Below are 17190 nucleotides of genomic sequence, written 5' to 3' on the forward strand. Positions count from 1 at the left end.
GTATTGTGCAGGATCCGAGGACGGGACAGGAGCTTGGGACCAGTCCTAGAGTTCGGCATATGTTCCCCGTGGACAACTTTCGTCTTCCACTTGTTGCTCTTATTTCTGTTGTTGTAGATGCTGGAGTTTCTTCTATTCCTCTCGAGCACAACACTTAGCTTCTAGAGGTTTGTTAGGTTCAATGTCCACAGAAATTTTGATTGTGTTTCATGTCAGCTAGGAAAATAACAAGTTTTGCCTTTCAATACTAGTGAATCAATTCCGCTAATATCTTTGACCTAGTTTATTCTGATGTCTGGGGGCCTTCCTTTGTCTCTAGTACAAGTGGATCTCGATATTTTGTTATCTTTGTTAATGATTATTCCCGCTATAGCTGGATTTTTTATGTGAAACATCGTTCTGAATTATTGCAAGTATATTCTAATTTTGCAAAAATGGTTGAAACTCAATTTTCCAAATGCATCAAAAATTTTCAATCTGATAATACACTTGAGTACGCTCAATATACTTTCCAAGCTATTTTGCATTCCTATGGTATTGTTCATCAACTAACTAGTCCAAATACCTCTTAGCAAAATGATAGAGCTGAACAAAAATTTTGTCATATTCTTGACACTGTTTGTGCTCTCCTTCTCTCTGCCAAAGTTCCTGCTCCTTTTTGGGGCGAAGCTGCTCTTTATGTTGTTTATGCTATTAATCGCATTCCAAGTCCTGTTATCCAAAATCAAACTCCATATGAACGCCTTTTTAGTTCACCTCCAGACTATCATCACCTTCACTCCTTCAGTTCTGCTTGTTTTGTTCTTCTTCAACCACATAAGTATAACAAACTTAAGTCTCAGTCAATTGTTTTCTAGGCTATGATGAAACTCAAAAGGGGTATCGGTGTTATGATCACGTCTCTCATCATCTTTGTATTTCCCGCAATGTTGTCTTTTGAGAACATCACTCCTTTGACGAGTTCTCTCACTTCCATGCCTCCCTATCTTCCTCATCTGTCTTAGATCTTTTTCCAGATGAGGCACATATTCTTTCTGTAACTGCTCTTGATCCTCCTGTGGTTGCTCCTGATTTTCTATAGACTTCTCTGTCCAACCACTAGACATCATTGATCATTTTCCTAGTTCATCCTTTAATGAACAGATGGAAGATGAATAGGTCGAAGGCGAGCTACCCAACTCTGAGCTTGGGTCCCCTGCTCCTGCTCTGCCTGAAGATCTTGCACAAGACATTCTACCTCGTCACTCAACTCGGGTAAGATCCATTCCTGCATATTTACTTGACTATTATTGTTACACTGCCCTTGCTACACTACACGAGCCTCACACCTATCGTGAGGCTTCCACTGACTCTTTATGGTAGATTGAAATGAAATGGAAACTTGATGCATTATCTAAAAACCATATTTGAGATTTGGCGACTCTCCCCCCTAGTAAGTCTGTGGTTGGTTATAAGTGAATCTACAAGATTAAGACTCGCTTTGATTGGGCCATTGAGCGCTACAAAGCTCGTCTTATTGCAAAATGTTTTACACAAGAGTATGAGATTGATTATGAAGAGACATTTTCTCCAGTTGCTTGTATCTCATCTGTTTATGCCCTTTTAGCGGTTGTTGCTGCCAATAAATGAGACTTTTTTTCAGATGGATGTCAAAAATGCATTCCTTAATGGGGATTTAAGTGAAAAAGTTTATATGCAACCTCCTTCTAGTCTCTCTGTTGAATCAAACAAGGTTTGTCACATTCAATGTACACTTTATGACCTTAAACAAGCTCCACGAGCTTGGTTTGCCAAATTTAGCTCTACCATCTCTTGCTTGGGTTACATGGACAGTCATTATGATTCTACCTTATTTCTTTGTCACACTGATAAAAGCACTATTTTCCTTCTCCTGTATGTGGATGATATGATCATAATTGGTAATGACCTCAGTGGCATTTAAGAACTCAAGGATTTTCTTAGTCAGCAGTTTGAAATGAAAGATCTTGGACATCTCAGCTACGTCTTAGGTCTTGAAATCACTTATTCTACAGATGGACTTTATATTACTCAAGCCAAGTATGCCTCTGAATTTTTATCTCGAGCTGGACTCACTGATAGTAAGACTATTGACACTCCAATTGAGTTAATGCGCATCTGACTCCCTCAAGGGGGAAACCATTGTCTAATCTCTCTCTTTATAGATGCTTGGTTGGCAGCCTAGTTTATCTTACTGTCATCCATCTAGACATTTCCTAAGCTGTTCACTAGGTGAGCCAGTATCTGTCTGCTCCATGATCAACTCACTATGCTGCTATTCTATGCATTCTTCGATACCTAAAGGGCACTCTCTTCCATGGTCTTTTCTACTCTGCTCAATCTCCTCTTGTTCTCCGTGCAATTTCTGATGTTGATTGGGTAGGAGATCCCACTAATCGTGGGTCTACCACTAGTTATTGCTTTCTTCTTAGTTCTTCTCTAATTTCTTGGCGAAGAAAGAAACAAATTCAGGTAGCCCGCTCCAGTACTGAAGCAGAATATCGTGCCCTTGCTGATACCACATCTGAGCTCTTTTGGCTACGATGGCTTCTCAAAGACTTAGATGGGTCCACATCCTCTGTTACTCCTCTTTATTGTGACTACCAAAATGCCATTCATATTACTCACAATGATGTCTTACATGAACGGACTTAACATATCGAGATCGATTGTCATTTTAATTGTTATCATCTTATCCATAGTTCTCTCTATTGGAAAAATAACATGGAGTGAATAAGAAATTGATATTTTCTATGTTCACTTGTAAATGTTATTAAAGTGGTAAAAATCTTAAGTCCCACATAGGAAAGAAAAGAGATAATATATGAGTTTATATACTCATGAGTTGGACATTGGGTTGAGTTTTTGACATATGTGGACTAAGCCTACTTGTCCAAATAATAATATTTTATTTTTTAAATTTTTTGAGTCAATTAATCTGTGCACAGCAGTTATTACTAAAACAGAATGTCTATTTAGTAACGTATAATTTTTACATAATCTCTCATTCATAAAAACTACTTTTCAGAAAAAATTCAAAAAGTGAGAATATTTTGTGCATTTTCATTTTGTGTCAAAGAGAGAGAAAAAGACATTGAGTAGTTCACAGAGCACAACTTTGTGTGCTTCGTTTTCGTGTTGTAGATCATTTATATTGGGAGGTAGAAATCTGTGAGTCTCAAAGCACCACAGTGATTGTGTGAGAGGCGAAATCTGCTTTAAGGAGATTGTGTCAAATACAAAACTTGATCTGAATTGTTCATCATTCACGCATTTAATCTGTGAGTTTTTAATTATTTGCAAATTCCTCTTTATATATATTCAGTATTTGTTTATTGCTTTTTCTTTTCACATCTATTTGTGTTATTGCTTATTCTTAGATCTGTGTATTGTTCATTTTACTTTATCACGAAAAATAAATTGTTGAAATATAACTAACAATCTTAAAGCAGATTTTAAAATTTATTTTTGTGATTTAACGGTGAAAGGAATTTGTATTTGTTGAAAAAATGCTAAATCGGTAACAGTAGATACACTGCGCAAAACTTAGAAAACTGATTTTGTGTTTAAGGAGATTGTGTCAAATACAAAACTTGATCTGAATTGTTCATCATTCATGCATTTGGTCTATGAGTTTTTAATTATTTGCAAATTTCTCTTTATATATATTCAGTATTTGTTTATTGCTGTTGTTTTTCACATCTATTTGTGTTATTGCTTATTCTTAGATCTGTATATTGTTCCTTTTACTTTATCACAAAAAATAAATTGTTGAAATATAACTAACAATCTTAAAGCAGATTTTAAAATTTATTTTTGTGATTTAACGGTGAAAGGAATTTGTGTTTGTTGAAAAAATGCTAAATCGGTGACAGTAAATACACTGCGCGAAACTTAGAAAACTGATTTTGTGTTTATCGTGAACTTTGATCTTTTGATAACGTCGGTTACGTGCTTGACTATGATTGTCGTATAGTTAGTTGATCTTCCCTTCTTCCTTTTTATATTATTTTATTAGGGTCTTTTTGTCTTATATGAATCCTTGTTTGACTGGCTTTGGTCTATATATTCGGATTTGCTGGTCTATGCAAATTGTTCCTACATTGGTTAGGTTGAAATTTAGTTGGCTTATAATATAATAAATAATATTAGGCTTATTTTGTCTCTTTGGGTTTATTGCTTGGCTGGGTTTTGAGATTCTATTATTTAGCTTGTGTTTACTATGCTGCTCTATTTTTGAAATTCGGTGTAGAAATAATAATAATAATAATAATAATAATAATAATAATAGTTGGCTTTTTTTTTTTCCCCCTTTGTGCACAGTAACATTTGGAAGTAAATATTTATATTTATTTCTTAAACTTGGCTGATTTTGAGGATTCAATTTGTTAGAATTTTGTTGAACACAGATGTCAAACAAGATTGTTGTGAATCCAGTTGTGGCTCAAATCAACATGAACCTTTTTGCTGTGATTTCTGAAGTAAACTTGGTAGGAGGAAATACCAAAGAATGGTGGGAGGACATTGGGGCTACTCGCCATGTATATTCAGAAAAGAAAATGTTTTCTACACATAATCCTGTGAGTAATGGAAGAAAAATTTTCGTGGGAGATTCCTCAACCTCTAAGATTGAAGGAATTGGAAAGGTTGTGCTCAAAATGACTACGGATAGGTTTCTTACTTTGAAAGATGTATTGCACGTGCTAGAAATTCAAAAGAATCTTGTATCCTGTTCATTGTTGAGCAAAAATGGTTTTAAGTTGGTTTTTGAGTTTGAGAAATTTTCACTCTTTAAGAGTGGATTGTATGTGAGTAAAAGATATTTGAGCAATGACCTGTTTAAGATGAATGTAATGACTGTTATTGATAATAATATGGGTGCATCTTCTGTTTACATGCTTAAGCCATCTAATGTATGGCATGGTAGATTGAGTCATGTTAATTATCATACTTTACATAGACTAATCAATTTAAATTTATTGCCTAAATTTGAAATTGATTTTGATCATAAATGTGAAACTTGTGTGGAAGCTAAGATGGTTAGAAACTAAAGGTGGTAAGAAATATTTCATTACTTTCATAAATGATTGCACTAGATACTGTTATGTGTATTTGCTAAGGAGCAAGGATAAGGCAATTGAGGCATTCATGCAATATAAGAATGAGGTTGAGAATCAACTTAACAAAAAGAGTAAGGTTCTAAAGAGTGATAGATGTGGGGAATATGAATCACCTTTTAGCGAGTTCTATTTACAGCATGGTATTGTTCATCAAACCACTGCACCTTATTCACCTCAGCAAAATTGAGTTGTTGAAAGGAAAAATAGAACCTTAAAAGAAATGATGAATGCAATGTTGATAAGTTCCGTTTTACCACAGAACTTGTGGGGAGAAGCTATTTTTTCTGCCAATTATATTCTTAATAAATTGCCTAGAAAGAAAACCAAAAAGACGCCATATGAGTTATGGAAAGGTAAAAAGCCTTCCTATCAGTTCTTAAAGGTGTGGGGGTGTTTAGCAAAGGTGGTTGTCCCTATTCCTAAAAGGATAAAGATAGGATCAAAATCAGTAGATTGTGTTTTCATTATTTATGCTCATAATAGCAGTGCATATCGGTTTCTAATTCATAAATCTGACGTTCTTGACATGAATGTAAATACCATTATTGAATCAAGGAATGCAGTATTTTTTGAAGAAATATTTCCTTACAAATCCACACAAGTATCAAGTTCTCTTAAGAAAAACTTTGAGTCTACGTCTAATACCTCTCATGATCAAGAGTTGATGGAAGAGAGGAATGAGGTTGACCCTAGACGTAGTAAGAGGGCTAAAACGTCAAAATTGTTTGGTCCAGATTTTCTAACTTTTATGTTAGAAAATGAACTTCAAAGCTTCAAGGAAGCTATCTCTACACCTGAGGCTCCTTTCTGGAAAGAAGTTGTCAATAGTGAGATTGAATCCATCCTTCAAAATCATACATAGGAACTAGTAGATCTTCCACCAGTTTGTAAACCTCTAGGATATAAATGGATATTCAAGAGGAAATTAAAGGTTGATGGATCTATTGACAAGTATAAGGCAAGACTTGTTGTAAAGGATTACAAACCAAAGGAAGGTGTGGATTATTTTGACACATATTCACCTGTTACAAGAATAACATCCATTCGGATGTTGATAGCTATTGCAGCGTTGCATAACTTAGAGATACATCAAATGGATGTAAAAACAACATTCTTGAAAAGTGAATTAAATGAGGAGATTTTTATGGAACAATCAGAGGGGTTAATTGTTCCTGGTCAAGAAAAGAAAGTGTGCAGGCTTGTTAAATCTCTTTATGGATTAAAGCAAGCTCCAAAACAATGGCATGAGAAATTTGACAATGCAATGATGTCAAATGGGTTTAGAATCAATGAGTGTGACAAATGTATGTATATTAAAAATACTGCAAATGGCTATGTTGTTGTGTGTCTCTATGTTGATGATATGCTCATTATAGATAGCAATAATGATATCATTAAAGCTACTAAAAGAATGTTGACTAGTGAGTTCGACATGAAAGATTTAGGTGTTGCAGATGTGATACTAGGAATGAAATTTTCTAGAAAATCTGATAGACTTCTTATCTCATTCACATTATGTTAAGAAAGTTCTTGAGAAATTCAAGAAATATGATGACAGTCCAGTGAAAACACTTATAGATGTAAATTTATATCTAACTAAGAATAAAGGGCATGGCATATCTTAATTGGAGTATTCGAGAATAATAGGCAGTCTTATGTACATAACGAACTGCACTAGATTGGACATAGCATATGATGTTAGCAAGTTAAGTAGATAAACTAATAATCCAGGGGAAGACCACTAGAAGACATTAGTTAGGGTTTTGAGGTATTTGAATACATCCTAAACTATGGGTTGCACTACACTCGGTATCCAACTGTACTAAAATGGTATAGTGATGCTAATTGGATATCCGACATAAATGATATCAAATCCACGAGTGGATGTATCTTTACACTTAGTGGTGCAGCGGTATCTTGGAAATCTTCTAAACAAACATGCATTGCTAGATCTACAATGGAATCAAAATTTATCGCATTGGATAAAGTAGGAGAAGAAGCAGAGTGGCTTCATCATTTCTTGGAGGATATGCCAATGTGGATGAAACTTGTGCCCTTTATTTGTATACATTGTGATAACAAATCTGCTATTGGTAGAGCATAGAGTTATATGTACAACGATAAGTCTTGACATATACGTCGAAGACATAATATCGTGAGACAGTTTCTCTCTAATGGAATTATTTCCATTGACTTCATAAAGTCAAAAGAGAATATAGTGGATCTGTTAATCAAAGGTTTGAGTAGAGAGCAAGTAAATTGCTCATCGAGGGGAATGGGGTTAAAGCTTATTACTTAAAAGTCTCCAGGATGGCAACCCAACCTAGCTGACTAGAGATCCCAAGATTTAGGTTCAAAGTGACAACTGAATCGTGGAGACTAGTTTTATCACTATGGAGATAATATCCCCCTCCCTTTCCTATAATGAAATAGTGATGCTTGTAAGCGATGTTCAAGGTAAGTTTTGCTTTGAATGATTCTTATATCTTGGAATTTCGAGTGGAGTATAGCAGGATACTCTTAATAAGAATCACCTATATGAGTGTGAAGTGGGCCGCTTCTAGGAGAGTTTCAAGGCTGAATTTTCTAAAGTATTTCATGAATTTACCAGGATATGTTCAGGGTCGAAATGAACACAATTATAAGAACAAAATATGTTCGAAAGGGAGCTGTGTAAATTCTATTGTCTTGGTATACACAAACGGCTGAACAGATCAAGACATCATGTTCACTAGTTAGCCAGTATATCCGATACTCTTTCACAAAGGAAAGTTCAAAGCCACAAGCTACTTCTCTCGATACAGTAACTTTTCTTCTACTCTCTCTGTGTCTGCATCATCATTTGTATTGTGTTTATCAATTTCTATTCATGTGGGGGAATGTTGAAAAAATAGCATGGAGTGAATAAGAAATTAATGTTTTCTATGTTCACTTGAAGATGTTATTAAAGTAGTAAAAATCTTGAGTCCCACATAGGAAAAGAAATGGATAATTTATGAGTTGATATACTCATGAGTTAGACATTGGGTTGGGGTTTTGGCATATGTGGACAGGGCCTACTTGTCCAAATAATAATATTTTATTATTTTAATTTTTTGAGTCAGTTAGTCTGTGCACAACAGTTATTACTGAAACAGAGTGCCTGTTCAGTGACGTATAGTTTTTACATAGTCCCTCGTTCATAAAAACTACTTTTCAGGAAAAAAAAAAAAAAAAAAAAAAAACCCAAAAAGTGAGAATATTTTGTGCATTTTCATTTTGTGTCAAAGAGAGAGAAAGCGACATTGAATAGTTTTCAGAGCACGACTTTGTGTGCTTCATTTTCGCGTTGTAGATCATTTTATCCTAAGAGGTAAACGTCTATGAGTCTTAAAGCACCACAACGATTGTGTGAGGGGTGAAATCTGCTTTAAGGAGATTGTGTCAAACATAAGACTTTATCTGAATTGTTCATCCTTCACACATTTGGTCTGTGAGTTTTTAATTATTTGCAGATTTCTCTTTATATATATTCAGTATTTGTTTATTACTTTTGCTTTTCACATCTATTTGTGTTATTAATTATTATTAGATTTGTGTATTGTTCCTTTTGCTTTATCACAAAAAATAAAATTTTGAAATATAAACAATATTCTCAAGCTGATCTCAGTCTCCTTTAAAGATCAACTTGCAGAGATTTTCACCAAGTTACATCCTAAGGGACACCTTCGTACTTTGGTTGACAATCTCAAGTTAGTCTCACATCCACCTTGAGTTTGAGGAGAGCTGTTAACGTGTATGTGAACTTTAGGCCCACCTTGTTTACTTGTATAACACATTTACTTTTACTACACACTCCGCCTTCTATATAAAGACATTCATGTCTATTATATTACTTGTGAAATACAATACTATTGAATTTAATATTTCTAAAGTATATTATGGTGCAAGCTAGAGTAGGTTCTATATTTGATCTTATATAATTGTTAAATATAATCACTTCATTGTTTAAACATTTTTTCTCTTCTCAATTGGGTCACTTTCTCGGCTTCTAGAGATTGGTCCAAATCATCCCGTTTGTATTGGGTTATAATATTCATTTTTAATTATTAAAAAAAATATGAATTTCTTGAAAACTTTGTGGTTTATTATATATTGATTATTAACGACAAAAAAAAAAAAAAAAAAAAATTGCAAGAATGCAACTACCGGTCAATCACATAGTCCAAACTGGTAATTAGAGTCAGAGAACAAGACAAAGATTGTCCTTTGCTAAATTGCCAGGCCAGACCCTTCTTTTTCACGGTCCCACAGAATCACGTGAATTCTCAAGCACACCAACATATTATTCCTATATTGTTTCATACACACCTCCTCTCTCTCACTCTCACTCTCACTCTCACTCTTCACTCTTCACTGTCTCAATGGAGAGACTCGTAGAAGTGTTAGAGCAAGAGGTGCGTATAGACTTTGCACTCAACTGCAAATGCCGTGCTAACGTGCGCCTCAGATCACTGTGCGCCACCACCCCCATTGCTTTCAAGGTCCAAACTTCTTCACCCAACAAATTCCTAGTCAACCCGCCGAGTGGACTCGTTCCTCCCTTATCCTACGCCACATTCCAAATCATTCTCAAACCCCAAACCCAATTCCCACCCACCTTTCCTCGCTCACCATCAGACCGTTTCCTCGTCAAAGCTTCCGAGTTCACCACAAACCCGTCCGAGTCAACTCACCCCGACTCGATCAACTCGTGGTTTTCCACTAGGCCTCACGGGTCAACTCAGGACCTTAAACTCAAGGTTGCCTTCGTGGGTCCCGTACTTCTCAGCTACGCTGTCGGGCGTGGTGACGTAGAAGCTGTCAGGAACTTAATCAAGCGGCAGAAATTTATTCTCACCGAGTTGTCACCCAGAGAAGCCGATTCGCTACTCCGAGTTGCTACTCAGTTGGTCAGCCCCGATGAGATGGTTAACTTACTTGTTGAAGCTGGGTTGAAGATTGAGTCAAGTGTGAGATTGGATAACAATACGAGTTATGTGGTGGAATCGAGGTGGGCATCGAAGGGTTGGGACGAGTTACACGTGGCGGTGGCGTGTGATCAGACGGACGAGATGCTGAGTTTGATAAAGTTAAGGGAATGCAGGTCGTTGGATTGTAGAGATAAAGAGGGTCGTACTGCTTTGGATTTGGCTGCGAGTAAAGGAAGTATTGGGTGTGCGAAGCTTTTGCTAGAATCGGGTGCGGATACGAACGCAAAGTGTAAGGATGGTCGCACGGCTTTGCATAGGGCAGCAGCTAATGGGAACCGTCGAATGGTGGAGATGCTGATGGATTTTGGTGCGGATCCAACCATCACCAATGATCGTGGACAATCAGCAGTTGATGTTGCTCGTGACAAGGAACATGTAAGTAATGTAAAAGAAACTGTATAATAAGAAAGAATATACAACTCAACCCATATACTACTAAATAGCACAAACTGGATGGGCTAGTGAGCATATAGAAAATACTAATGATCGTTAATTCGTTATATATATTTATATTTGTATGTACTTCTAATTGTTTACATTATTTAAGCAAATTAAATTTGTGATTAAGTAGATTGTTATTTACTCAACTGGAATTTTTGCCCTCATATAGGAGGGCTAGGTTCGAATCCAGCCTAAAAAAAACCAATTAATGTCTCTATATAAGGATAAAGAGAAATAGAACATACTTACATCTATATATTATACCACTGTGAATGAAGGCATGGCAGCACTATGACATTATATACTACCCTTTTGCCGTCATTTGTGGCTGTGTTTCTATAAATCATATGTATAAAACCATTGGTTTTATAGATTTGGTCACCCTTAACTTGGACCACAAACTAGCATCTTGTTATTTGCTGTATGAAATTTCAAAACTAATATGTAACAAAAACTAAAGCTAATGGAAAGGCCTTTCATAATGCACCCAATAGTAGAAGTTTAATGGGTGAAAACAAGGTGTAGATATAAGGTATTAACAAGAGAAATGTTGTTAGGCGAATTAAATAATGACTTTTTCATGATCACTATGCATAATCTTTTAATTAATCTAATTCTGTATACTCTCTCTAGTCTCTTTTTTCATCAAATGATTGTATGACTCATGCAGAAAGAGGTTGTGGAGATTCTGGAACGAGGAGAACAAGTGCTAATGGCTGCAAGGCGTGGAGAGCTAGAGCGCCTTGAGCCACTGCTGCAGAAAGGTGCAAGCACGAACTACTGCGACCAATATGGGTTGACAGCACTCCATGCAGCAGCTATCAAAGGGCACAGGGATGCAGTGCTGATGCTTGTTAAATTCGGGTTAGACTTGGAATGCAAGGACAATGAAGGCCATGTACCATTGCATTTGGCTGTGGAGGGTGGTAACCTAGAGACAGTTGAGGTATTGGTGGACAAGGGAGCTGATGTTAATGCCAAGACCATAAAGGGTGTTACCCCTCTCTACTTAGCTAGAGCCATGTGTTATGATGATATCTCTGAGTTCCTCATAAGCAGGGGAGCTTCCTCTTGTATTACAGCCTTTTCATCCTCCTGAGGATCCATCTTTCAATGAATTAACCCACCTAAGCTTGTATACTACAAGGTTTGGTTCCATGTAAGTACCATAGCTTTCTTCCCGTTATTCTTAATATGCACCCTTTCTCCTGGTTGAGTATCTATTCGACCAATTCATTATTCATATACTGGAATACAATTTTGTAAAATAAAAAGATAAAAACCACACTAGAGCTTCTTCTTTTTCCCTGTGTGTGTGTGTTGGGGGGGGGGGGGGGGTTGTTGGATTTGCAATGCAAGGCCTCTCATTTTATGAATGTTCTTATACTAGATAATTGGAATAATTATTCTACTTGTTTCACTTATTGGAAATTTGACTAAAAGCCAAGCCCCCCAAACTCAGTTCTGTTATGATTTACCAATACAATATTTGTTTGTTCCCTTGTGAATGTGATCTACAAATACAGTAAGTGGGAAAGGGAAATTCAAACTAAGGCAAACCTCCTTGACAGAATCGGGCAATGACATTGAGCTACATGACTATTGACTAATAAATTTGATGCTTGTTATTTAATTGACATCAAAACTGCAATCATGACATCATAAATTCAACTGAATTATTACAAATTTTATGTACCATTATCTCTATAAATTATATCAAGGGATCTTGACTGCGATGTACAGTAATAAAAGACTTAACTTGCATCTAGTGTTCTGGTGCACTGGTTCACGAAAGTCCATGTGTTGCTTCTATGTCCAGTGCACTAAATTTCACAAAAGTAAGTTTTGTAATATTTATTATTTCCAATAGACTACAATGAGAAATATATCTGTAGAGGCTCTTTACGAGGAAAAAAACCACCCCTTTGACCAAATTGTAATGTTCCCTCTTTCATCAACATTCTTCGTTTGCATACAAGTATCCAAATCCACAAAAGTAAGATGAATTTTGTGCACAAGCCTCATTAAGCAAAAGAAAAAAGAAAAAAAGAAAATCAGTATTCACTTTTCACACAGAAATCTATCTACATGCTTTATATTATCCTATTCATTCACCCTTCAATTATTCAGTTACTTAACATCAACATCAAGTCCCTTTTTTTAAGTAATTGAAACAAACCTATTCAAGCAACTGCATACACGCTTAAAATCCTCGAAACTTCCTAAAAAGCTTTTTTGAGTCCAAAAATAAAACTGTCTTCCAAAAATGTCCATCTTCCTCTCTCTTCTGCTTCTCTTCTTCACCGCCCCAGTCTCACCATCCTCTTCCCCAGACCGTTACACCAAATCCCTACCCACCAATTACAAACCCAGAGAATACTTAGAACTCGCTCGTCCCCTACCGTCCGATTTCCTAGTCCCATCATGCTCCAAACAAATCCTTCGTCACTCCTTCGCCAACACAATCAACGCCCCTCCATTCTCCACCCGCTACTCCCCACCGTCCGATTGCCTCTCCCCTTGGTCCCACGTGGCACTCGAGTTCCGCGCCGAGTCAAGAGGCGAACAGTACGACCGCATAGCCGGCTTGTGGCTCGGCGGAGCCGAGCTTCTCCGCACAAGCACGGCGGAGCCGACCAGATGTGGAATCTTCTGGAAGGTTCGGAAAGACATCACAAGGTACTCCTCTCTCCTCGTTCGCTCCGACCTTAACCTCACCATGATGCTCGAAAACATCGTTAACCATGTCTACACCGGCGTTTACCACGTCACCGTTAGTTTCCTTTATTACAAAGTTAACGCCGTTAGATCTCCTCCATCTATGATTTCAGATAGCGTTAACACGTGGCAAGGTCTAGGCGGTCTATATGACCCGCCAGCTGATTTTATAATGCCAATATCGGATCGGGGCGATAAGGGGTTTTGGTTTCGAATCGAATCCGAAGATGTACAGTCCAAAAGCATCCGAATTCCACGGAATACTTACCGTGCCGTTTTGGAATTATACGTGTCGTTTCACGGAAACGACGAGTTTTGGTACTCGAATCCGACGACTTCATATATCAAAACCAACAACCTAACTACCGAACGAGGTAACGGAGCTTATAGAGAGGTTTATGTCACGATTGATGGGAAATTTGTCGGGTCGGAGTCTCCGTTTCCGGTTATGTTCACGGGCGGGGTTAACCCGTTGTTTTGGGAACCGGTTGTGGCAATTGGAGCGTTTAATCTTCCTTCTTACGATTTTGATTTGACACCATTTTTGGGCATGTTGGTGGATAGCAAAGCTCATAGGATTGGGTTTGGAGTGACTGAAGGAATTTCGTATTGGCTTGTGAATGCCAATTTGCACCTTTGGGTTGATCATAGCTCGCGAAAAGTTAAAGCAAAGTCTGTCATTTACGAGAGTCCAAGATTGAAGATTAAGCGTAGAGAGGATTTTAAGCTTCTTGATGGGTCAATCAAAGTAGAGGCAGAGAGGAAAGCTATGTTTGTAGGGTGGGTTAAGTCGAGTTTAGGCAATTTGACTACGATTTCTTCACAACACTACAGGTTGAAGAATACAGTAAGATTTGAGGGGAATGGAGCTTATAAATTGGTGAAGCAGAAAATTAGAGCAGTGAGATATGTGAAGGTGCTTAGCGATTTAGGCGGCGTGATTTCTCGGTTTAGTGTTCATAGGAGATACCCTCTTGTTGTCGTTACTACGAATTTACCTGGACCGAACAAGAAGAAGGATACGTATATGCTTGTCACTAATGTTTCGCATGTGATGAATGAGAGGTATAGGCAAGGAAGTTTTGTTAGTATTGTTTATAATGTGCAGGATTCTGCAGGGTGGATGATGGTGAAGGATCATTCGGTTCTCTCTGGTGCAGCCACTACCAAACAAAGCTTTAGTTACAGGGATGACTTTAGATGCTACACGCGGACTGTAAAATCGAGCGATGGTAAGCTCATTAAAGACAATACCACCACTGCTTGCCTTTCTTCAGTCTAATCTCTTGTTTCAGAAAAAGGAAGAATGGTTGCAATCTTTTTTATTATCTTTTTTTTTTTTTTTTTTTTTTTTTTTGGTGTCAAATCTTTATAGGTGTAGTTGTGTATGTGAATTTGTGTAATAATGTAAATTTGTGTGATTTCGTTTAGATTAGAATGGTAAAAAAGATTACATTTGATCAACCTGGTAGTCAGTTGAATCTCCATAAGGACCAAAATTGACCCCATAAATTATGGAATAAGGCTTGGTTGTGTGATTATTGTTGTGATGTAGAGAATTTGAAACTACTAGTACTATGTATTCTGTGTGCATCTGAATTTGTACTCTTTTTTTTTTCCTCGTCCATTTGGATTTTGTGGCATTCTATGTGTTTCTTATTACATTTTTTTTTTTTTGATAACCTTCGATGTCATTAATAGAGAGTAAGCATCGGACAATCTTCCTTACAGGCGAGTTCAAGAACTCTTGGAAGATTATCCTTATAGGAACAAAAGGACTCTTTAGACATAAGAGAAAGCTTAGGTGTTTCTTATTACATGGACAATATGCAGGAATGTATCTAAATGATATAGCTATGAATTTATAAATGAACTTGCTGAAAAATGGCAGTGAACAAATATTGCACAGACACTTGCCATCAAAATATGAATAAACACAACAAATTATTCTTGTACTACAAACTATCCGTGTGTCTTTACTATGATCTGATATCTAGCTTTTCTTCTAATTTTTTTATTAAGTAAATAAAATTTCGTTAAAATAGAAAACAATTTGAGTTTTATAATTTAACTAACACCCATCAATGTTTTAAAGAGAGGCAACTTGTTTTAAAGAGAGACAAAACTTTTCTTTTTTGAGGAGTACGATAGTGTATATCACTGTCTAGTAGATTCATAATACATGGAGGAGACTCTTCTAGCCAATATATTACATCAGTGTGGTTCTTTCCTTCACATGCTAACTCTTCTGCTGGTCGATTTGCTTGAGAAAGGCAGTAAGAGAAACATATACTCCTGAATCCTGATAGAAGAGTCAAGCACTTTAACATCATTAAGAATGTGGCCAATTCACAAATTGGTGTGTCCAACCGACTTTACTTCTTCTACCAAACTTTTGAGTGCACACTTGGTCTCCACTTCTTGAAGCCCTAAATCCACAGCAAATTGCACTGCACTTCGTATTCCTAATGCATGCACTTCATGCTAATCATTTCTTGCTTCTATTTTTGCACTCATAGTTCCTACACATTGGCTTCCACTATCACAAACAAGTTAACAACTACCCCCATACTAGACCATCTCTGGATTCTCCTTGGTCCGACCTATAGGTCCGCTAATGTAAAGCTCTAGGGTTTTGGTGCTTCCATTTGGACTATTCACTTTCTCCTTTGATTACTCATCATCCAGATCAAGAAAACAATTGATACTCCACCCAAGATGGAAATTTCTACACACACTTTCTTTGGCTCAAGAATGATACGCTTTTAACTTTTAAGATCTTAGAGCATTCGCATCCAGAATCTTCAAACTATTCTATTATGCCATCTCAAAACTTACTTTATCATTTATACCATACCATTTTACAACACTACCAACATCCTTAACTCTATTTTTTTAGCATTTTATTTAAATATTCTTTTTTATTCTTTTTTACTATTTCTCTCTATCTCTCTTCCTCTTCATCTCTTTCTCCCTCTTCTTAACCAACAACCACAACTACGCCACCACCACAATCAGTCACCTATCCCCACCACCACCACCAAACTCATCCAACCTAGAAACCCACTGATAAACCCATTAACAAAAGCCTAAAATTAAATCAAATCAAAGTTAAATTCTTTAAAAAGAACAAAAATACAATGTGGGATTTTCAAAAGAACCTGCAAGAGTCTCCGATTCATCAAACCCAACTACACCCACACCTACACCCACACCCACACTCATCAAACCCATTCATGAAACCCACCACCACCACCGGTCTACCAAAGTCCCCGATCCAAATGCAACTACACCCACACCCACGCTCAAACTCAAACTCAACCAAACCATGGCCAAAATCCATCACCAATACTAATTAGCCACCCACAACCAAGTCCTATTAGCAACAACCACCACAACCACAATAGCCACCACCACGCCACCGCCATGCCAACCACCAAAACCCATTAAAAAAAACCACCAAACCCACCACCACCAACAACAACCACAACACCAAACCCAAAAACTCACCACCGCCAATCTCACTAATCTAAAAATCCACCACACCGATCTCTAACCACATTGTCACAGCACGACCTCGTCGATCTCCACCGTTGCACTCACGCCGTGAGTCTGTGACCACACCAAATCCAACCCAACTCCGGTGGCATGCTTTGAACGAGAGAGAGAGAGAGAGAGAGAGAGAGAGAGAGAGAGTATAATAAGTAGAAAAGTTGCTACAGTACCGTCATAAAAGTAAGATGGTACTGTAGCGGTATTGTAAAAATTTTTAGAAGTTTAGATTTTTGGAAGACCGGATGCTGAGCTTGTTTGGGGCATTAATACTAAAATTCTCTTACATATAGCATTTGCAATACCAAATGCGAATGCTCTTTAGTGAT

At 37.1% G+C, this 17190-nt stretch overlaps 2 protein-coding genes across 2 annotated transcripts; both read left to right on the plus strand.

Annotated features, from left to right (window-relative positions):
• The first annotated feature begins 9515 nt into the window (after window positions 1–9515).
• On the plus strand, window positions 9516–11827 carry LOC142641179 (protein VAPYRIN-LIKE-like). The gene is made up of 2 exons (XM_075815581.1): window positions 9516–10525; window positions 11262–11827. The coding sequence occupies exons 1-2, from the start codon at window positions 9542–9544 to the stop codon at window positions 11688–11690; spliced, it is 1413 nt and encodes a 470-aa protein (XP_075671696.1). The 5' UTR covers window positions 9516–9541; the 3' UTR covers window positions 11691–11827.
• A 943-nt stretch (window positions 11828–12770) lies between these two features.
• LOC142641178 (peptide-N4-(N-acetyl-beta-glucosaminyl)asparagine amidase A) lies at window positions 12771–14934 on the plus strand. Its single transcript, XM_075815580.1, has one exon. It carries the CDS (start codon window positions 12858–12860, stop codon window positions 14589–14591), a length of 1734 nt encoding a protein of 577 aa, XP_075671695.1. The 5' UTR covers window positions 12771–12857; the 3' UTR covers window positions 14592–14934.
• The last annotated feature ends 2256 nt before the right edge of the window (window positions 14935–17190 follow it).

Source organism: Castanea sativa, chromosome 6, assembly GCF_040712315.1.
Source record: "Castanea sativa cultivar Marrone di Chiusa Pesio chromosome 6, ASM4071231v1".
NCBI classification, from domain to species: domain Eukaryota; kingdom Viridiplantae; phylum Streptophyta; class Magnoliopsida; order Fagales; family Fagaceae; genus Castanea; species Castanea sativa.